We start from the raw sequence: 24,239 nt of genomic DNA, 5'->3' as shown, positions 1-24,239 counted from the left end.
ATTATTCTGATAATTTCATCCTTTCTTTAGCTACCAAAACCAACCAAACAACCCTAAGACAATTGCATATTTGCATTAAAATATAGTATTTGCACAGGAACAACTTACCATGTGGCAAGCCAGCACTATTGTATAAATTTTTATTTTTGACTTGTCAAATTGAGGTTAAAAAAGAGTTTTTGCCATGTCTCACCAAAATAACCAACTTATGATATTCAGGCAAAGAACATTCTCAGAGCAATGACACCGGTACGTGAAAAAAGAGGACAAGGACCCTCAGGCCATGTTGCTTGAAATGTATTTTCCACTTTCCATCCCTGCAACTTGCTATGCACTCATGTCATATAGTAGCTATGGTAGATGTCTAGGATATTCTCTCTATTGTGCTGTTAATATTTTTTTCTGTACCTGCTTTCCATATTTCTTCTGATTTTTATCCTTTTTGGTTTATTATTTGCTCTTTATCACGCTTATTCAAATGTCACTACTACTTCTTATTTCCAGTTTCTCTAGGTTAATTCCTGCAAGTACAGTCAACTTGCATTTCAAATTACTACTTCAAATTACTAATAAATACATCAAACAAGAACTGTTTCTATTTATACTACTTCCTTCTTCTGTTAATTAAGTACATCTCACTACTTGAAATAATATCATCTGTTAATTTGATTTAAGTCTTGACCAATTTTGCCACTATGTGACAATATTTCAGTTGATGGTAGTGTTTAAAACAGCTGTTTTAGCAGTAGCGTGTGTGTGTTCCCAAGCAATCAGATGACACCGATATTTTGGAATGTGTATACAGAAAGGATGGTAAAGCCATCCATAACCATTTTCTTTATTACCTGTTTTCAACTATAGTGATGGAAGGGCTTTTAAATACAGAAAGTGATGACAAGAACTTCATGTCTTAGCTAGAAACCAGCACACCTCTGCAAAACAGCTGGAAGAGGTCTGCTAGAGTTGTTCCGCACATACAATTCAGGAAAAAAACAGCAAAGTATTCATGAGATGACTTCATCTGTTCATGATAACAAAAGTTCTACTGACACTGTGAGCTCATGCCTGTGAACAAAATCCTGCACTGCTAGTCTCAGCAGACAAACTGATAGACAGTAGGTAAAATGTCATGGAAAAAGCACTACCCTCAACAACAGAAAACAAGGAATAGTTTTGCAAACTGAACAAATTAAGGTTTCCATTTTTGCTATATTTATGATATCTCAATAGCTTTTTGAACCATTTCTGCTCGCTAATGCAATTTGAAGTCCAATGCAAATCTGATAGCTTAAACACACACAAGTGATCAAGTGGTACATATATTATCAACAGATTATTACTGTATTAGGGTGTGTTTTAATAGAAATATCTAGAAATAACACAATGCAAAATACACTGTGCACAAGCCCAGTAACACTGCTGTATCAGAAATACAGACCCATTACTGAAATTAACACCTGCTTATAGTCTTGAGTTTCAAGAGGTTAATGAGTTCTACACTTCTGTTTTTGTCTTATATGACCTTTGCAATCCAAGCATATGGCAATTGATGTTACCAAAAACATCTACAGATTTCCATTAATTCTGATTGAGCAAAATGTGAATTATTTGGAAGCAGACCATGTTTCATAGCTCTTTTCAACCCCAGCATCTAAATGAATAGAAAGAATGTTTTTCCTACCTTATACTCATCCTCATAGTCATTATATCCACAAGTACTTAAGATGTCAGGAAAAATATCTGACCATCCATTACTCGTACAATTTTTGCTAATATTTCCTGTAAAGCAAAATTTGAGAGTTTAAATCAGAAGGATTCAAAAATCTACTCATCAATGAACTGTTAACCAATCTAACGTCATCTTCTGTAAATATGCTGTTAACGTGCTCTGTTTCCTAGCTCTCCTGCATACTCAGCCATTTCCTCTCATGTGCTCTTCATTAATTTTACTTTGGCTTTTAATGTTGTTCTGAGTTGCCTTTGCACTGAAGAAAAACAAAAACAATTCCAAGCTGTGATTGCAGGCTTCTGTTCTGGTATAATAGCTGTTTCTGTGACATCTGCAAAAGTCTGAAATTTATCTTGTCTAAAGTATACTGGATGGAGGCTTTCAGCTCGCTCTATAAAAGGGCTAATTTGTAGATAAGGTAATCTGATAGGAAAGAAATTCAAGTGAGAGTTGTTCTAAACTCCTATTTAAGCTTTCTTGAGAAGGCAGTAACAAATGAACTTATGAGTTATTAAAGTTCTTAAATATTAAGGTGAAAAATTACTGCTACAGCAAATTTTGGTAGGATTGGTAATCCATTCTAAAGGCCAAATTTGCTGATAGGTTGAAGAACAATGAAATAAACACATATCTCATCCTTTGAACCAAGCACTGAAACAATGTAGTTATGGAAGGTACAGGAAATGTGCAAGTATAGTTGGAAAGTAATTTTGAACAGTTTATTTCAAAATAAGCTTTTGATGGGAACTGAGAAGTTGACTCTTTTCCCTTGCAAAGTCACTCAAATGAAATTGGGGCAACCCATGATACTACTCCTTATTCTAACGAATATGTACTAATGTGTATATAATATGGAACAGCTTCAATAGAAAACTGAAGAGTCCGATGTCAAAGTAAAGAACAGTCATTAAAATTATTATAACGTCCTTACAATGTTAAATCTTGAGCTACTTCCCTTCACCTTTCCTAGAGCAATTTTTATATCTATGATGCTTGAATTTATAACAACATATTGCTGTGGTTTGGAGGTTACTATTGGTCTTTAAATGATATGGAGATGTCTGTTTTCCATCACCCAGGAACAATTTTACGTGTCACAGATCAGCTTTGTCCAAAAATAACTAAATGTGTTTATATACACTCCAAACTAAAACCTTTGTGATTTTTATCTTGCTCATTGGTTACTGGAATTTCTTCTTTGTATAAAGTCTTCAGCTGAAAGTTGTAAATATCCTACAAAGGGTTGACCGGCAAACTGCAACTTGTAACTAGACTTTGACCTCAACCCACAGTATCTTCTCAAACTACAGAACCACTTCTGTAGTTTGGCATAGATATGACATTTTTAAAGTAAATGTAACCTATTTATACATTCTGAAGAGTCTTCACTTTAAAAGTACATGAAGATTCTCTGATCAGGCAGAGCAGAGGAACATGTTAACAGAACCACAAACTATGTCAAAGCCATTTTTGCAAGAAAAAGACTATGTACGCAATATGCTATAGTATTTTCTTCTCTAAGTATTGTAAGGCCATCTAACTTAAACACAGTTAGGCCATGTTCTATGGAAGGCATTGGTTATTTCTGTACCATCTTTCTATGCAATTAATATTTCAGATAACAACCTCACTTAAAACCTATAATGTTACTTGACACATACATTTTAATATGAAACTTCACTGATTAACTACCTGATATTCATATATGTACATTGTCATGTAATACAGAAGCACTATAGGATAATATGACTGCTTTTATAGCAGTCATTTAAGATGAAGTCATTAAATGTTCAGCAGAGAATTGTGTGGTATGCTTAAACTATAATTCTGATCATCACAGAAGAAATTAAGAGCCAGTTCTCCAAAAGCTGTAAAGATGAGATGACAACTACTTTTTTAAATTCCCAGTTTAAATTAAGAAATCATTTAAAGAATTGTTGGTATTAAAAATGTCTAAACGTGACTTGGAAGAATTCTATGAATAATAAAGTACTCCAGATATTCTTGTAGAAGAATTTAAATTTCCTCCCAGGAAAAAAAAAATAAAAATAAAAAAAAACTCACTAGTTTGGATAAATAAAAAGATTTAGATTTCTCGTTTAAAGATATTTTGATAATTTCCTGCCATAAGAATCAAGTGAAGTTGCAATGTTCTGTATAGAAATTAAATAAACAATATATTGTGGAACATAAACAAGTTATAAAGGTGCTGAGATACTTAATTAGGCCATAATTGAATCACCCATGCAAGATGTTTGCTGTCTTCCTTCTCTGAAATTACAGAATGACAAGATTTTAAAAGACCTCTTAACTGAACAGGCACCTCTAAAAAAATCCCCCTATTAGCTCCACAAGCAAACAGTAAACAGGTGGCTATGAAAAAAGCTCTGTATAAGACAAATTATGGCAAATGATAAAAAGGAAATGACCTTTCTGTCCTGATGCCCAAGTGAGATAGAGTTTAAAATATTGGGAAGAGTTCAGATAGGAAAAAGAAAATGTTACTGTAATATAAGATACTAAGAGTTGTTAAATATCAAATGTCCAAACTTTGCATAGAGAGTAAGCATGCTCTAGCTTTTGGCTAAGAGAAGCAGTGTGATTTAATTCACATTAAGAATTTTTGATATTTATTAGTTTGCCTTGTCTTATGCCAACATAGCATTTTCTATTGAGTAATTTGAATACTTTTATAGATTTCACAAGATTTTGTCAAGATTACACATACTTGCTCCTTTATAAACTGTTTAGACTGTCCGTGATAAACTAATCAAGATTCACCAGCTCCAGGAATGAAAACCTTTGCTCATCTGTAAATTGCTTTATTTGTCTGCTTTTTACTGGAAAAAGACTTAATCAGCAGTTTTCAGAATAAAGGCATTTTATTCATATCCCAAGTTAGTCTTTCTGTACAAAGTTTTATTTTTAGAAAAGGGCTCCACAGACAGATTTAGAAGACATAATTAAATTACTGTGGTAGGTTTTGCATAGTTCATCATGACAAAGATTTCTCACCTGGGCAACAAGGGTAAGAATTTTCCTACTGCATTTTGAGATACATATATGAAAAGCTGTAATTCCATGATCTATTTTTAAAAACCCAGTGACAAGGCAAAGTGCAAAATTAAACTGCAATATGGCATGATATATCAACAAGATTGTGCAGAAGATCGTGGACTTAAAACAGGTCTCAGCAATCTGAGGAGACAACTGAGGAGCTCCTTTCAAGTTTCACTAAAAAACAGTATAAAAGGAGCATAAAAAGCACAAAAGGAACAACCTGTATGTGACCCATTGGCAACTGTTAAAGAGGTCTGTTAGGCTCAGCTGCATTAATAATTAACATAAACAGGTCAGAAAAAGCAAGCAATGTCTTCAGCCTTGATGAGCAGTATCAGAATGTATGTTTAGCTCCTCAAGGAATACCATATGGACCACAAAGACAATTATTTGTTGTTTTTTTTTTTTTTTTCACAATGTATCATGAATAGCTTTGTTAAAAATTTACTATTTTAACTCTTTACAAAAGTAAAACCTGTAAACTGCAAGTAAACATTTTAAACATATTATTTTATCAAATACTAAAGTGCAGGCAGCAAAAATAAACCTTAAAATGAAATACCTGGTTTGCCAGAAAAAAGACTAAATACTTTTGGGCAAGGGACAGTGACAGTCTCTCCAATCTTTGCAGGACGCCAACAGGTGATGTTATCCCAAACTCCAACACATCCTGTAACAAAAACATTAATAACAGACATGAAAGCTCAGTTTGGCTCTAACCACCCTGCTACATATATCTTGTAAATAGGTAAGACTTGGTAGAAGCTTTGGATGAGTAGTTCAAGAAAGTTTAGACTATTTTAAGAAATAGGCAAAGATAATATTTTCTATGAAAATTTTAAGGGAATCATAAGTCTGCTGATTAACCAGCTTCTTTTAAGTCAGTTAATATACTTGTTTGCAATATGTCTCATCACAACTATGTCATTTTGATGGCATAATGCTAAGATACAATAAAAAATGTAATAAGCAACTTATGAGTATTAATATAGATTAGAGGCAACTCCAAAATTTTGAGAATCTCTTAATCACTGTTTAATGAACTATTCAATTTGCATTAACAGACAAACTGATAATAACAAAGAAATATTTATGTAGTTTGTTGAACTCAGCAACACAGATATCATGAGTGCATCATGACTGGAGAATTCTTGGAACAATGTGTCTGAACTTACAAAATCATCTCTCCTAAACTAAGTAACAGAGAATCAAACAAAGAAAGCTTTTGTGTATTTATTTCAGCTGGGGGTCCAGAAACCCAGGTAAATTTCCATTCTAAGTTAGGTCCTCCCCTACATCCTGCCACTGTCACCTTTTATGCAATTTGTAATAAAGAAGACGCTATTTATCTCTTTTATAATGCATAAGTACTTGCCACAGTCTAATAGCTTTATGGACTAAGTGTTGCTAGTGGCAGCTGATGAGCAGGTAAGAGGAGGGGGAAGAAGTTTTGGAGTTGAACTTGATGATCCTTATGGGTCCCTTCCAACTCGGGATATTCTATTATTCTAAGTGTTTCTCGATTATGCCACCTCCCATCTTCTGTATTGCCTCACTGCTACAGACTACTTGTAGGCAGCTTTACTACGTGTTTTTGCTTACGCAGTAGGCTGCAGGATGGCACTGAGCAGCCAGGATGTCCTCCAGTAGTATATGGAGCTCAGCACGCAGATTCATTCACTGTCCTTAGAGCAGGCCTGGTCCTGAAATATATTCTACTGGCCAGACATGCCCATTGTTCTTCCTGGAAGTACATGCTCCTTCTCTCTCTCCACCTCTTCCTCTCCATGACTTTATTTTCTATTTTATTAGATTGGAGAAACTGTCCTGATAGAAGACCTCTGTTAAATATAGGAGGTGGAAAGAGGTGAAGAAACAATCCTTGTCTTTGTTAGCTAACAGGAGGAATCCTTGTATTGATGCAACCTCAGAAATAGCAAAGCTTTTCTCAACATCCCATATACCCGTGTTAGTAAGACCAGACGATCCAAGCAATGACAATTGCTTAGGCCAGGTCCTTCCATGTCTCTATGTATTATGCATGAATATTTATGCAGTGAGCTCCAGGAGATGGGGCTATTTTTTGAGGCAAGCTGTGGGTAAATATCCCTTGGGCAGGTCCACTAAACTTTGCTTCTTCCTTACAGTTACAAGAGCAAGAAAACTCTTCATAGCTTGGAGAAAAAAAAAAAAAAAAAGGAGTTTGGGTTATCCTCATTCTTCATTATTAAAAGAAAATGTAGTAGTAGAAGATTAGTAGTATACTCTACTAAATTAAGCTGTGGTTGTCAAAAGACATCACAATATTTGAGAAAGGCCTTCCACAGTCATGCAGTTCCCACTGGCTGTGTTTCACACAGCTGACACTTTTGCACTGTTCTTCCCACATTACTTATAACTGGTGAACAAAACCACTTGAGGCTTCCTGCTCAATATCGCACTTTCTCTTCTAGGTGTGGACACAAATTTCCATACGATTATCCTCAACTTATTAACCAAACGCAATGACTTATACTGCCACTTGGACATTTGGGCCCCTATGCAAAAGCAGTTTTGCCATTTGTCAGCACATTGAACATTAAGATTTACTTCACTAAATGCAGACATCTGCACGACACTAGCCACCCCAGGCTCTCTTTATTATTAGTGGTGATTCAGTGAATATAATTAGTGGAACCTAAAGTATAATTCATTGAAACACAGAATATTGACCTTTAGTCAAAGTCAGTTTAAAAGAGGGCTAACTTTAAAGTTGTATCAGATTAGTCAGTGGCGTTTCCAGTTAAGTGTCAAAAATCTCCAAAGATGGAGATATCACAACCCGTCTGGGTAACCCAGCTCAGTGTTTGACTACTCTGTGAAGAATTCTGCCATGCATCTAACCAGGATTTCCCTTGCTACAGACTGCTTTCATTGATGCTCGGGCTTCTTTTCTTTTCTGTGCACCTCCAAGAAGAATCTGGTTCCATATTCCCTTTAAGACCATTATGTAGATGAAGACAGCAATCAGATCACTCTTCTCCAAGCTGAACAAACCCAGCTTTCAGTCAGTCCTCATATGCCATATATTTCAGTGTCATCTGTGTGCCCTCTGCTGAACCAATTAATGTCTTTTCTGTACACAGGAGCTCAGAAATGGAGCCCAGATGTAGCCTCAAAAGTGTCAAATAGCTGCTTCCCTTGATCTACCAGGTTGCTAATGCAGCACCATATACAGGTAAACCTCATCTCCATAAGGGTGCACTGCTGCCCCACGTTTAAATTCATATATTTCTAAAGCAGACACCTAACAGAGTTCAGAGGAATTTAATCCTAAGAATGTTTATTTCTTCCCAAGAGAGTCTGAAGTTATTAATTCAGTTGCAAAATCTAGACCACAAGTATTTGCATTTGTTCTAATTGATCCCTTGTCTGCTTAGTACTTTGTGTCTAACCTTGGTTTGTCACTTTTTCCAGTTACTTCAAAATGGACTAATTACTTTGGTTCCTTTAGTGACTCTTGACTCCTAGACCAATATATCTGACTTCTTTTAGCCTTACCTTAGGGTAAGGGACACTTACTTAGGAGTAGGAACTATGAGAGTAGCATTCTTTCCAGCTGTATCCCACAGCCTGCTGAGAAGTGCCTCTTCCTGCACACAACTTACTCTTATCAAGTTTTTCATCCTTACCCCTTGAATGAGTGTTTTTAGCAACTGACTGACAGTGCAACTTTACTCCTTAAACTTGATAATCACTTTTTTTTTTTCCCCTCATAATCAGAAAGCATGTGTCCTTTTCAGTGTTTCTGCCCCTACAGTTCATTCACGCATTTCATTAAGAATTGGCTCATGAGTTTTATCTATCCTGTGTTTTATCTGTTTACCTTACACTCCCTCTGGCACTTGTAGCTTTTTTTTTTTTTTTTTTTTTTTTAGTGTTAGTAATACTACCTTTGAAGCCATGCTGACTTGGCCATCTGTATGTAATTTAAAATACAAACTTTAAATCTGAGCAAGTCATCTTTATACCCTTTGAAGTCAATGGAACTTAAATGTGCTTAGGTGCTTTCTGAGTTTAAAATTAAGTCGTACTCTATGATGTAACACCAGGGCTTATGCAAAGTAAAAGAATGCTAACCCTAGCCAATTCAGGTCATGCTTCCTTTCCAATTGGTTTTAAGCCAGAAACAATGTCGACAACATCACATAGAAGTAATCAGAAAGACAAAGAAACTATTTTCTTCATCCACCAGCACTCAGAACTATAGTGGCAAAACGAAACTCGTTTGGCTTGGATGGATGCACTGCTTGAGCCAGCATAAACAAATCCTGGAGTACACAAGAATAATTAGCATCTTGTGCGACTTCAGACCTTTTTAGTTCATCCCCATTTTCAGTAACAAGTGAGAGCTGAGATGAGTCATGGAAGTGTTCATGCACGCCTGTAAGAGCTGTTGACTTTCACAAATTTTCTCTTTTATTTAACACATACTCTGTAAGATGGTGGACTTGCTACAGCAAGCCACAAACTGTTCAGAAGCCTTTACAAATTTGTGCCATGCAACTATATGGACTGGGCTAAGGCTTTGCTAAAAAAGCAGCTGATCAGTATCTGCCCTGCACCCCAATTCTTATTCAAGCATCACTTACATAAAATATCATATAGAAATATGGAGGTCCAAGTCCTATTCCAACCAAAATCATCAATACAATTTGCAACAGTTCTTGAAGCTAGCTTGTAGAAAGTAAAACAGTATACAAGTTCTTGTTGTTCAAAACATTACAAGTCACAAATGATTTCCAGGGAATATACTCTTTACCCCAGTTTTTCCGCAGTATCTTAGGACTTTACAGGTATATACCCCAGAGAAAAGAAAGACACTTTTTCATACTCCTTAAATCAAATAGATGAAATAACACAAAAGATGTATTTCTATAAAAAAAGACTACATTCAAATGCATCAGCAATCATGGAAGTGAAACCTGAGTGGCTGTCATCAGAATTCCAAAAACATTAGGTCTCGATTTATGCATATTTACTGGCTTATTTATTATTGTACAGGAAATCTGAGAAAACTGCTGAAATGTCCTGGAGGCATTTATATTCACTGAATGATACAGTGTGTTTCTGAAAACCGGTCTATGGATGAAAGCTGAAATTCTGGTGTTACCGAACACTGTGCTCATAAAGACTGCTGGAAGTACAACTGTTAAACAATATGCACTTTTCTGGTCTCTCAGCTTACACTTTTCCTCATTTCCCCCTCCTATTACTACATAGTTTTGACAAGATTGCAGTCATATATCATTTTCTTCTCTTAGCAAAATGTACCTGTTCTGCAGAAGTGGGATACGATTAACAAGTTCATACACTTGCATCAGTTTGTCTCTTCCACCCCAACAACATCCTTCTATTGTACAGCATAAGCTTAACTATGCACAATTGAAAATAGCAATTAGTTTCCCACTGATCTTGGAAATTCAAGATGTGTCACACCTGGAGACCTAGGTGGGATTCACAGGACTTCAAGTAGATACTGCTCTTTAGCCACCATAGTCTCATTTTACAGTTAACACAAAAACACAAAATATTGTCAGAGGGTGACAGAACACAATTCACCCCATTCTGAGACACATGAAAATAGGCCAGATTGATTGCTCCCTACAATTGACTGGTTTTCCCCAGTGGCTGTAGAGTTCCCTAGAGCGCTGCGAATATCCATACTGCTGGAAAATGAAGGCGAGATAAGGGCTAGGTTTAATGTGCCTCTGCACATTGAATATCTAGCTTGATTGATTGCTTTCTATACTCACTCTCTACTACTCTGTCAAGCCATTTATTCAGTCAGTGTTAGGATTTCTGGATTGTTATTCATCACTTCCACATTTCAGAAAATCATTTTGTATGCTCATTCTCTGGAAGTTTCACCCATCTCCCACATACATAAACCTGATTCCTACTGCCTCGAAAGGATATGAAGTAATTCCGATATAAAACATTTAAAGTAACATCTTTAAATAAGGTTTTATGTTTTAGTTATAATAAGTATTCTATCAATACTTGCAGTAATATTTTTAAAAGTTTATTAGAAAATGTCAAAAAAAGTAAAATGTTCCAATGTTTATTTCATATAGTCTCTGCAGTTTTCTATATTTATCACATTTAACCAAAACAGTTTCTTTTATTCTAAGTATCCAAAAGTATATCTATGTTCATTTTTTTTTTAATTTCATGGATTTAGTCTCTGTGTTTGTATACAGCTCTAATAAATTCTCAAGCCTTGAGTGTTTTTGTACTTTCACCCTGATATTTACACTATAAGATCAGCTCAGCCGCTGCTCTGCCTTGGCTGCCTAACTTTTCTGACTATCTCTACTGCCTTTCTCTTTGCCTCCTACTTTACCTATTAATAAGGCTAGCAAAGGGGAAAAAAAAAAAAAAAAAAAAGGTAAAAAAGGGTTCTTTTCTGTGATGCCTAGAAGAACTCTCCTGCACCCTACACATAACAAACTCTTTTCATCCTCTTCATTTCCGTCAGTTACTTCCCTGGTGAGTCACTCAGACTATCCAAGCAAACAATCCATCTTCCCAGAAAACCTTTTTTCAATGACTCTCTCATCAGCTTGGCTACCGTGTCACTACTCTGATGTTCCCCCCTGTTCCTCCAGATGATATTACTGATGATATTCTTAGTTGAAAAGAGATTACTTACTTGATTTGAATGTTTGGTCTTTAGTGCTTGTAATGCATTTGCAGATAATATATTTGTAGATAATTCATAATGAAAGGAAAAAGACAGCAAAATTTTGTTTCTTTTATTTTTTTTTCAGCTTACGTATTTTTTTCAGCTTACCACATTCATCATCCTGCTGTCTGACATCCAGTCTTTGAGCGACAAGTTCGCTTACCTATGCGTGCTTCTTCACTTGTAAAAATTTGTAACAGTGGCTTTGTACAGGAAAGCTTTGTTTATACACACATTTTACCCATATATTGACCACTAGGTGGCACTTCGCATTTGTATTTAAAAATTGCCGATTCAAGGAGAAGTTTACAATTTTTTTTAAACTAAGCGTGCATGATACATGAAACAAAATGAAAGAAAATCTGCCAGGAATTTGTCAGCTAGTCTATAGTTTATTTTTCAAACAGGGAAACATTTTGATTTTTGTACTTAACTTGACAAAGCAAAAGCAAACTCACCTCTTACGGGCAACCTTTTCTAGACTGTAGGTCTGAACACTGCAACATGTACTTTAGGCTGCATGAGAATTTATGAACATATAGAAACTGAAAGACTGAAACATTATGAACATATAGAAACTACAGACTGATTATTTTTTTTCTGCAATTTCAAACAAGTAATAATAAAGAAAGGAAAAAGAGGGAATCAAGAAAAAGTGAGTTGGCAAATTGGAAGCAAAGAAAACACAGCAGAACTGCTTAAAGTGGTAATAATAAGAAGACAGTAGCAAAAGCACCACTGCTCCAAGGTACTTTGCCGAAGTTATTTGCATCTATGTAGGTCTGGACCCTGAACACTCCAATAGGCCTTAATGTCCCTGACCAGCATTACCTGGGGGCTGCCCCGCTCCCCCTGCCCAGCTAAGCTCAGGTCTGGGCTCACCTTCAGCTGTGCTGGGGGTGAACCTGTCTTCAGCTTCATCACCGACACCTGTGCCTGCCTTGGCCTGGGCTCCAATCCACCCCTATGGTCCTGCCCAGCCATCCCAGGGCTATATCCAACCCTGGTACTCTGCACCAGGCTCGATCCTGACCCTCACCCAAGGGCTGATGCCGCCAAGGAGGTGCCTGATGGCCCCGGCCTGCTCTGCTCCCTGGCTGTGGGTGGGACAGGCCCTGGGAGCTGGTGGCCTTCGCTCCTGTGTACATGAGGTCACGAGCTGCAAAACTGTCCAAAAGCAGCTCCACAATGCCTATGCTGAACTATAGCACTGTTGTGAAACCTTGCAGAATGTATACAGGCTCTGATCAGGCACAAATGCTGAGGAAACGTGAATATAAACATTTTTTAATTACTGATCAACTAAAATGACACCCACACAACGAGAAGAATTTAGGGACGTTACACAATATACACCAGATTTAACTAGTCAAACAAAATGAAAAATACAATAGGCTTTATCTCATATCCATCTAAAATGTTTTCTGTTTATAGATTTTTAAAAGCCAGTCCTATTACTAGGAATGGCAAAAATGCTGTTATTGAGGCTTCTGGAGGATTACTGGGTTTCACTAAATTAAGAAATTTCAGAAATACTGTATTTCCTTTCTGAAGAACAGTTTCCCACCAGAATATCAAAAATATGTAGGTCAATTTCAGTTTTAAGGTAATTTATATATTAGAGCACTGTAATGAAATATGGAAGTTTTGAGCTAAACATTAAAAAAAAAAAAAAGCTCTGAAAAAGAAAACACATTTCCATTCAAATTTTCTACCAAATAAATCTTGCTTTCTAATTACTTAAAATGTTTCTTGGAGACAACAGAATGTGTTTTTGTATGAATAGACAGCACTCTTATCTTACCATAAGAACATAATTTTGTCTTATACTGGAAAAATACGTGTTTATAGGCAAAGCTGTAAGAGCTATGTTCACCTTTGGCTTGCCCCAGTTTAGACATGCTGTCCATTCTTCATAAAATACCATTAAATATCAATCTCCTTTTCATATAAAATTCACCCACACACACACACAAAAAAAAAGTCCATGTAAGGTACTGGGACTATAAATTTCTGTTACTTTGGATTATTTCTCACCTATGTGCTATTTGATTTATTAATTGGAATTTTTTTAGTGCATTCAGGACTGGTTCTTCATGGCATCTGAACTTTGGATGTCGTGGAGAGTAGACTGTCAAGGTCAAAGTTGTCTCTATCAAGACTCAAATTCAAAACTGTGTGTTTCTGTGAATTTCTTTCAGAATCTTCCAAAAACTACACTATGTAGTTTCTGTTCACAGAAACACACAGTTTTGAATTTGAGTCTTGATAAAGACAACTTTGAATATTCCTTTATGGTTGTACAATTACTTTCTTCAGGGTACCAAATGCCATTTGTTAATATCCACTGATGAATTTCTACTTATCTTCTGGGGGCGTAGAAATTTTAGACCTTCAAAATTGTAGAATAGAACCACATGTTGCTTCTTTTCCTTTCAGAAAAGCTTCATTCGGTCACTCTTAGTAACTTCATGGTGTGAGATTTGGAATGAGGCTGACCAGGACATTTTTTTGTTCTTCTCCACTTTTTTTCATGTTGATTAGTTTTCCATAGGCTACTACACATCCCATACCTCCTTTCATTCAAGGTGCTTTCTCACCTATGGCCCAGCTCCTTAAAAGACTAGCCAGCTCACTCTGTCTTCCGCTCTCAAATAATTAAGTATAGCTTACACCAAAGCCCAGATGTTGACAGTTTTATGTGGTTTCATTAACAATGACACTCCAATTAATGAAAGCCACAAATAACCAAACATTCAAAACAGTCCCCTCAGCTTCTTAAATATTTGAAAAAAAATGCATGAACCAAAAAGTAGCAGCATGCCTGTTCTGCAGCTAGAAAAGCAGCAACTCAGCTCAGAAAAGTTGTCCTGACATGAGTTACTGGTGCTGTGTGAAAGGAAGTTCCATGGTCCCCCTATCTTTAAACTCTACTTTTAACGCCACCTCAGATAACTCTTAAGCAGTGCTGCAGTCTAAACTACTGATTCATCTTACAGAGAAAGCTGCAAAAACAAACATTAACTGATTAAAGACCTTGATGAGATTGAGAGGATTAAGAAAGAGAGAACCTTGAGAAGGTTTCTTTTCATGCAGCAAAAGAAAAACCTCATCCAGCTTTGTGTACATCTCTTATTTACTGATATGGAGAAGAGAGTGATCTTCAGGTTGGTATACTTAGAGTCAGTCCTTCATTTGTGTGATACAGAGATATGTATGTGTGTATATGTGTGGGTTTGGAATGCACGATAGGCACCTAACTGTAGAAGTAACGTTAACAGCAGAGATTTGTCAGACAAACTAACTTTTCAACCAATATTAGATTCCCATCATTGTGAACAGCTTTCAGAGAAATTTGGTGCTGCAGTCACTGAGGGAAATTCTGGCAGTGTAGTTCAGGAGATTAGATTATACAGTAACATTGCTTCCTCTTGCTTTAAATTTATGAATAAGTGAGCATATCGTTTTGGTAGTCCTGTCCATTTTAATTTCCCATTACTACGGGCATTAAGAAGCTGCTCTTTGAAAGGTTTACGAAATTCTTTCCAAAGCCATTTTTCTTTCCATCTACATCCTTTCCTCAAAGTTAAGATGTCATATGTAAAAATAAATACATTGTTGGTCATATGGGTCTCACAAAAAAAACATTTTGGAAAGCAAGAACTCAAAAGATTTATTTAACTGTGTAGCCACTCAGGCCAATTTTTTTTTTTTTTTAAATTGACTTCATTTTTTCATACTGAAATTGTTTTAGAACTTTTTGTTGTAGAACCCTGTTATAAAGCCTATTAACTGAGTTTCAACATTGTTGATTATAAGATTTCCCTTTTCATTTAAAGGTGAACAGAAATTAATCAGTTGCTCTATAAGGTAAAATTCTCAATACTGAGCAAAGACGGAAACTGGCGGTGTATTTTTGTGTATTTGCAATCATTTGAATTGGGACCTTTTTTTTGTGTGTGTGTGTGAGAACACAGGTCATAGGTAGAATGTAAAATATGAAATAGTGTTTTCTCATATGAACCTCAAAGCCCATAAGTTATGGGCAACTTAGAATGGAATTAATCTGCCCGCCAAAAACAAGACAACAGCCAGAGGTCTCTTGGGCTTCTAGCTCAGGTGCATCCATACCTTACATGTCAAATTATAGAAGGAGAAAACAAATGTGGATGGAAGCTAATGCTGTCTACATAAAATAAACAACTAGATTTGCTAAGATCACGATCACTACACAAATGAAGGCACTGCCATGGATCTTTGGAGAGTGTCTTTTTCATTAAATGTAGTGTAATACTCTCCACTATGGAAGAAAGGCTAATGCTTGAAATTCCCCCAAAGGGTGCAAATCAGAAAGTCATGTGCTTTTAACATACCCTTAACATTGTTCAGAGGATGTTTACACAGTATTTATACAGTGTTTCCTTGCAAAACCCACTATTGCTTTATTAAACCATGAAGCAAGCAGGTCCTTCATGGACTTCATAGCCAATAATTTTAGGCACACTACAGAAATTATGCAGTGAAGTAACTCTTCAGCACTTTATAAAGCAGCTAATGATGACTATAACATCATTTTATGATGTCAGAAAAAACCAACCCACAGTCATCGTTAAATCTTTCCTTTATATATTCCTAGCACAGAGATGAGAAGTATTAGTACACATACGGTATTCCACGCATAGTTGCTATTTAGGCCAAAGGGACAAACTGCCTGTCCTATGAAATTTGGACCCTCCAAAACTCATTAACTGTGTATGACAGTCAAATTCTGGAGCATGTTACACAGAGATGTGAAGGCTTCCCAGATGCTTAAGAAGTTAATGGAAAAATTCCCACTGATTTTGATAATGGGGACCCAAGCCTCCAGTGAACCTTCATTTCCAAATTCTAGACAGGACCTTGTATTTCATTGTAACTTTTGTGAGGCAGGTATCATACACTGAAGTCAGAAAAGCGTGACAAGGGTTGTATAACTGTCTTTCTCATTCAGGAAAAAGTGAAGTGGGTTTTGTGAATTTATTGTAATGAATTATGTTTCAAGAGCAATACAAGTTTTAGGTGTGGAGCTAGGGCTTGGACTAGTTCCAGCTTGCCCATTTTCATTAGTAACTCTTCTTTATTAGCAGCCAGAGTATTGCTGTGAAAATCTGCATGTCTCTGTTCAAAATACTCCTTACATCTTAGTATGAATTCAGAGAGTTTATTTGGAAAATAAGGACACATTAATATTTTAGTAAATACAAACAGATATTTTTAACACAGGCTCTTCTGGACAGGTTGTTGGTAAAGGTATCTGTAACGTGAAGCATAGGATAAATTCTCCTGTAACATTAAACATAAAGTTACTACTGGTTCATTACCATAGGGGCTTTATTACAGTCTCCTACAAAATTGAATATTCCATTTGTTTCAGCCAGGCATTCAATTAAATTCATAAATCCTTCCACCGCTCTTGTATCTCTACCTGCACGGCTAAATCAACAGCATCAGAGATACTGTCTGCTTCGAGGTTATAAAGTTCTTACACAGCATTTTGTCTTCAGGAAACCCCACTCTTTCAGCGAAAAGAGGCTTTGAAAGAAATATTGCCAGAAAACCTCTTCACCAGAGAAACCCAAAATGAAACTGGTGTGCGTGACAAGGATACCCTTAAAGCAGTCCAGCATCTGGATCAAAAAATGCATTTTGAAGAAAACTTCACTTTCAAAACCTTGTAACAGCTAATAGTGAGTTTATTAATTCATAATTTAATTCATTAAGCAAGGCTAGTAATTATTTCTCCATATGGCTTCACACTGGTATTATTTATGTAACAGACATCTCTCTTATCGCTCATATAAATAAAAAATCTAAATGTAAATAAATTATTCCATTAAGAATGTGCTTGGAAGAGATTCACTGTTATTATAATTTTTCTAATTACTGATCTGGATTAATCAAAATGAGAAATAATAGTAAAATACAAAACTGATGATGATCCTTTTAATCATTGTATACAAACTGGTATTAGAATACGCACTGAGGGATTTACAAATTCAAATCAAGAAAAGAGGTGGAGAAGGGATTATGATTTGGGACTTGTGTTTATGCTCAAAGGGCACTGCAGATGGCAGGTCCTTGAAGTATCATAATCATCTTCAGAGACTGTTCAAAACGGAGAGATTATGAAAAAGCAAATATACTACATATCACCTAATTCAGCCAAAGAAAAAATACTGCACTGCAAGAGTCTTCCAAGGAGCCAAGTTATTCTGAGGTGACACATAACGGCACTACAACAGCAAAACGCGGGACACCAATGAGACATTTCAACTAATTTCAAGTGAAATCCTTCCAACCACTTGAAAAGCATTTGACAACAGAAAGTTAATGGTTAGTTTTAGATATGACTTTACTTTGTAAGAATCAAAATTCTCTTTTGAACCCCAAAACGTGCCCTTAGATCTAAATTTTCCTTCCATTTTTCTACATCTTGCTGAGAATCCACCTTTCTTTCAATACTCTGCATGCCACCAGAGGAGCGCTGGGCAAGTAACGTATGCAAATGAAGCGCTCCAAGAAGCACTTTTACCTTTTCACCAGGAGGGACATAGAGACTGCTTTCTGCTCACAAGTTCTGCATATGATTTACAAAAGATAACTAATTACAAAACATTAGTACATTTGGCAGTTAAATATATATATATATATATATATAATAAATACAGACTTTTAACTTTCCTAAGAAGCCCAACTTAACCAAGTTCCTGGCATCCTACATACGTTAATGTTACAGATTTGTTTTTCATTTTCTGGCTGGATTTATCTGTCACCTTCACATTTTGCTTGCTGAACAAATGGCTTTATCCACAGCACCAGCTTAAAAGAAAACTGTCATACTTTTCTGTTTGTTCGTTTTTGACAATCTTACGTTCTACTCACGTGAAACTGTAGCAGGGAAATCTAGGAAAATCTAAAATAAAATAAAAATAATAAAAAAATACATTCTCCTCTTCCCTTTTTCCTCTGTCGAATTCCTGTTCGCTATATCTGCATCTGTGTATTTCTTTCTATCTAGACAGAAGATAAAAATGCTATAGTAACAGAGTAAATTTGTTTTCTGAATGTAACACTAGTGTCCAATTTTTCCTTTGCATGACTGTGGCCTTATGCAGGTGAATCTGATCTTGTATCTAAAACGTCTCCTGCCTGGAAAACCCAGTGATCATTCCTGCCACTAGTATTTTACTTTCAAACAGTGCTAGAGTGAGACACTTGGATCCAAGACTTTCAACTTTTCCTCAGACTTGCTCTTTCTGCTGGTCCTATCAGAACCACCCTGCAGCTTTTCTGCCTGTGAAAAATAATAGCAGCAACAGCCTAAAACATCAGTGCATATTTTCTCCCATCTAGCATGCCTAGCCCAGCACACCTCTCACCACATATTTGCTGTGGCTGTAATTTTAAGGCAAAAAGCTTTTTAAAGCTTTTTAAAGCTTTTTTTTTTAATGCATTTTAAAATACATAGAAATTATAAGCACAATACAAAGAAATATGACAACTGCAATTGAGCTAGCAAAGAAGGTAAAGGGAGAAAAACCTCAATACTCCAGTTGTCTCAACATTACAGCTCATCTTTTCTTACCTTTGTAGTCCAGTGGTTTTGCATTCTTTAGAAGTTCCATGCACCTTGTTTCCTCCTTGTGAATCTCCAAATGAAATCTGCATTCTGGATGGACACCATTCACCTGTGTCAAATTAACAAATGGGCCAGGGTCTTGAGACACGAATTAAAATATTTATAAAGGATCCAACTACTAATAACGAAATCCACAACTTAAACTGATACTATTTTTGCCTAAGTATGTGCTCAACATTTTACGTACACAAACGGTGCCCATTTTAGCTTCTCACACACTGACTTTTCAAAACAAAAGGTTAAAATAATGCACTAGAGCATTCACTAATTCCTGCCTGTAGCATTTTAAGGTTAACTGTCATTTACAAGAAAATATTTAACCTTCTAGTGCATTTGCCAATACTTTCTTCCTCCAACAAAACAATGAGTTAAACTGAAGCAAGAACGTAAACACAGAACATAAAACCAAATCAAACTGCATTATCTTTGACATGGTAAATTTTGATTTTCTTCCCTTTTCCACCATGTATATTTTATGTCATGAAGGCCTCAGAGCATGATTATTTGATTCAAGCAAGTCCTACACAGGAGAAAAAAAAAAAAAAGAAAAAAAAAAGATTTTATTTTAAATGAACACAATATTGCCTTTACTCACGCACGGCCCTGCCCCTATTTATTTATGTCCATGGGAAGAGACAGGGATATAGATGGGGAGAGAAACAAGACACTAGGAAGCTATGCTGACATCAGTGGGATTCACAGAGATCATAATGAAATAAAACACGAATATGCTGTACTTCAGTCATCCTCACACTTTTAGCTACAGAGGAAAGGGTGGTGTCTCTTACTTTTTCTGGGAGACCTTTAATAGCAGGATCTGGTAATAGTCTCTGATTCATCAGACACTATTTTTCAAAATTGCAATACTTAATGAAGCTGTGATTGGGGACCTGGAACCTGGGACCGGAGTTCGGACTGAGAGCCCGGTTATTCCACGGGCTCCCTGTGGGCAAGCCAGTTGCACAGCTTTTAAAAATACACCGTGATAACCATAAGCATAACATAACGTAGCTTAACTGTAAGATAACAGCAGGAGATGTTTTCTACGGAAACTCCAGAAATCTGTCTCTTCTCCTCAAAGTTTGTCATTTCATCATCTATGAAAACAGAACCTTATTTCCATTTTCCATATTTTGACTATTTAAATTATAAGCTTTCTGGGCAGGTATTTTTTTAAAGGAATTTTTACAAATCCTTAACTTAAATTAGGATTCCTAGCAGTTATCGTAGAAAGTTCAGAGTTAAACTGAAAATAACTGCATATTGTTATGTATTATGTGCTTTCCAGATAGCTCCTACTTAGAATAAAAGGCTCATGTAAACATAATGACTTTTAATGCATTTTCCTTCCATATAACAGATTTTGTAAAAAAAAAAAAAAAATGTTATTTTGTCAATTGCAAGCATTCACTAGCTGACAGTAGAACTCCTACTCATCAAAAAGTATAAGAATTAATGGGTGTTGGAAAGGTGGATTCCAGTTAATGGAAATGTTAAATAAATGAGGAGTAAATCAAAGCAGCTACTGCCATGAATGAAATTTGCAAAATAAGTACTTAGAAAAGAACCACAACTTTCCCACTACTGGTGATCTAATATTGAAGATTACTTCGAGAACATAAATTTGGTAGTACCCTAAGGTAATGCAACATTACTTTTCAAATACGGGATGCATGCCAAACCATAACATACTTTGTTCCAATACACAGCCCAGTTTCCTTCAGATGTACTTCACCCAGCTAAAGAGATTTAGGGCTCAATCCTGTGTGGCACTGATGGTGTCCCGAAACACATCGAGAACCCCAAAATGAATTTTGAGGGCACTCACCAGCCTTCAGGGCCAGCCAGATATGCGTATCTGTCTTTCCTTCTGCTTTACCAAGTGTAGGCTATTCTTTGTAAGTAGTGATTACAGACCTGTGTGCACTGTAGTGTGTATTACAAAGGTACACAGGGACTTGGAAATCCAGCTGAAGAGTCTCTCAGCATTCTTAGTGGCTGAACAATCTTTAAGGCACCCAGAATAGCAATCAGTTGGCAAAAACATTTTGTTTGACAAGTAGTTTACATTTACCTTCAGCATGTTTTCCCAACTCTTGTTGGAAATGGTCTCAGATTTTAAATTTACAGTAACAAAACGGTAAGATTCAGAGGGTAGATTTTTATTATTATTTTATTTGAGGTCATGTTTTTGGAAACATTGTAGACTTTTAAAGACTGCAAGAAACCGAAGTTTCTTACAACTGAAGAAACACTTAAAAATATAGAGATGTTGAAGGAAGATACCTTAAAAGAAACTATTTTAATATTCTGAATGCTTTTTTATGTTAATATTACAGAGGAATTAACTGTGCACGTACTACAATTGCTAATGACCCTCTAGACCGTACCACGGCAATGCTCTGCGGTGTCTGCAGAAACTCTCGGTGAAGTAGTTTTCGGGGACAGCCGAGATAACTAAAACAACCGAGAACAACCCACAGCCACCGGGAACAAGCCACAATAACCGGGAAGAAGCCACAACCACCGGGAACAAGACCCAGCCGCCGCCGGCCCGGGGAGTCCGGCCCCGCCGCCCGTTCCCCTCAGCCCAGCTCGGCCGGGGCAGGAGCCGTCCCGGCCCCTGAGGAGCGGCCGGGAGGCGCGGGGTTCCCCCGGTACCGCCACCTGCCGGGGTGCCGGCGGGGCTGAGGAGCCCCAAATCCCTGTGGATGGGTGGGGATCATTCGCCGTTCCGCAATTACAGCGGCAGAAGTCGCGTATCTCCCGCCCGGAGAGAGTTTGCCCAGCCGAGGTCCCTCGCACCTGCTACGGCTGCCTCGGAGCCCCCTCAGGGGGACAGGGGAAGCTGTGAGGGAACCGCCACAGGCGGCTCCGGGACAGGAGCGGGGCAGACGGGGCAGGGCTGGCGGTGCGGAGCGAGGGGCGAGCGCTACCCTCCCGCCGCAGGGTGACTTACCCGCCCCAGGCTCCAGCAGAGGAGGAGGAGGAGGATCGGCAGGTTCCTCATGCCAGCCAAGCGCCGTTGGGCTCCGCTGCCCCGCGCCGCTCCGCGGGCCCCCTCGGAAAGCGGCGAGCAGGAGCCGGGTCCCGCCGCGGCACCATAGGGCCCGGGGGCCGCCGCTGCCCGGGGCGCCGAGCCGAGCCCCCCGCCCCGCGGGCGGCCGCCGCCCTGCGGCTGAAGGCAGCTCCCGCACCTGCCCCCGCCGCCGCCCGCTCCGGCGGCCGTCAGCTCCCGGCCCCGCCGAGTCCCTGCCCGCCGCCTCTCAGCTCCTCCTCTACGCCCCGGCTCGCTTCCCTCCCGCTTCTCTCTTCAGCCCCTCTCCGCCGCTGGCTTTTCTCCTCCTCCCCCTTGCCGCCGCTCCCGCTCCCCTCATGAGGTGTGGGTCGCTCCCGCCGCCCCTCAGGTGCTCCCGCGCCGCCATGGGGCTGTGGGCAGCGCTCGCCCCTCGCTGCCAGCCTCCAGGAGCCCGAGAAACCCCCTCAGGCTTCTTTTTGAGGGTCCCGGGTGCCCGTCCCGACGGTGTGCCGGGGCACCGGTGCCAGCTTTGGGATTTTGGGATCCCTGCTGCCTGTCAAAACACCGAGGCGATCGGGCCCGGTCCCCCCGGAGCAGACACGCACACACAAACCTACACGGTGATGTGGGGTCAGCCAAGAGACCCCTGAGCAGATCAGCAACTGTATTACAAAACCTTTCGTGCCCCCTAGCTGTTTTTTTTTCGAGGTGTCAATACAGCACAATGTTTTAAGGCAACTTTGTAAGATTGCCGGGCAGTTTATACTGGGGTATAGATATTGCTTTTGCCTCACAAGGCATTTACAATATATAATAAAGTGAGAATCGTGTTAATCCATGTCTATTGTCACAGAAAAAGCAGAGTTCATGTGCTGGCTTTTAGCTGAGAATGAGAATAAATTAGATTTATCTTTCTGCTGTCTCACATGTGCTGTAATTTCAGTGGTATATACTGAAAGGGGCTCAGTAGGCAACATAAGACTTCTAAATAGTCTTATGCCACCCAAAATAATTAGCTATAAGCAAAGCCAAGGACACTTCTGGGACAAAGCTGAAGAGAATTTTCATATTTTTTTAATGTATTTGAGAAAATTCCCTTCATATTTTAAGAACATAGATCTGATTATAACCTCTGCGATATCATTAAAAAGAAACACTACAAACTGTAATGAACAGTGTTATGACCTGCATGCTGAGAGCAGAGGGACATATTAATGTAGAAATAAAACCTTTTTCTAGGATGGCATATGATCAAGTAATGAAAATATTTTCATTACAGCAGAAAATTGTACCCCTTCAGATTGACTTTGTTCTGTGCAGGACAGCTGAACTGAAATGTCAAATTGCGCCTACTCCTAAAACAGCTGGGTTGGAGAAGAACCCGGGTATGCCGCTAGCTCTCAGACTCCAGGGCAGAATCCCAGGTCAAACCTCTTGGAAATGAAGAATTGCACATTGCATCCCCCCTGATTCCTGAGACCAGCGTCCAGGGTTCCCCTTTGGACTCCTGGTTGCTGACATATGCTGGCTGGGGGTGCTCTTAGCACTTTCTTAAGAGCTATACGGCTTTCCGAAATAGCAATCTCAGGACAGTTTATCTATTTTTTCCCTATTACAGGAATCTGATGTCTTATTATTTCAAGGTTTTGGAAAATCCTTACTATCTTTTTCTTTAGAAGTTATTTCTTGCACTTTGTGAGATGAATGTCTAAGAAAGCAGTCATTAAATGCAACCACTCTGGGTGAAATTTCTGTGTGTCAAGGCTCTTCAGGTACTTCAGGTACTTCAGGTACAGCAGTAAACCCAACAGCAGTCCCTGTGTAGAGGAGCTATCAGGCAGGCTATCCACCAGCTGGACTCCCCCAGCAGCTGAGGACACAAGGGATGCCAGACACCAAATCCCAGTGTTTGATTCTTTGAGCAAATGATTCATTAGGCTGCTGAAGCTGAGTAGCCTGGGAAACCAATTAACAAATTAGTGTTAACGTTCTGTGTAGAAACAGTCTTGGGAACTGTCATCATTAC

General features: G+C 38.2%; 1 protein-coding gene across 2 annotated transcripts in view; it reads right to left on the bottom strand.

The window, feature by feature from the left end:
- Positions 1-22,851, bottom strand: part of VIPR2 (vasoactive intestinal peptide receptor 2) — a 62,698-nt gene extending 39,847 nt beyond the window's left edge. Inside the window, exons 1-5 of one of the 2 annotated variants that reach the window (XM_083823695.1) lie at positions 22,154-22,851; positions 19,141-19,243; positions 18,438-18,468; positions 5,352-5,459; positions 1,682-1,779 (exon numbers count right to left, since the gene is read on the bottom strand). In XM_083823695.1, the coding sequence (XP_083679821.1) occupies positions 1,682-1,779; positions 5,352-5,459; positions 18,438-18,468; positions 19,141-19,164 (261 nt within the window). In that variant the 5' untranslated portion in view covers positions 19,165-19,243; positions 22,154-22,851. The remainder of the gene's footprint in view (positions 1-1,681; positions 1,780-5,351; positions 5,460-18,437; positions 18,469-19,140; positions 19,244-22,153) is intronic. The other variant, XM_083823694.1, reaches the window with a different exon arrangement.
- Positions 22,852-24,239: the final 1,388 nt, after the last annotated feature.

The sequence above is a fragment of the Anser anser genome (assembly GCF_964211835.1).
Source record: "Anser anser genome assembly, chromosome: 2".
Classification (NCBI taxonomy): domain Eukaryota; kingdom Metazoa; phylum Chordata; class Aves; order Anseriformes; family Anatidae; genus Anser; species Anser anser.
Note: the sequence above shows the minus strand (reverse complement) of the source record. Positions and strands in the feature narration are given on the sequence as shown.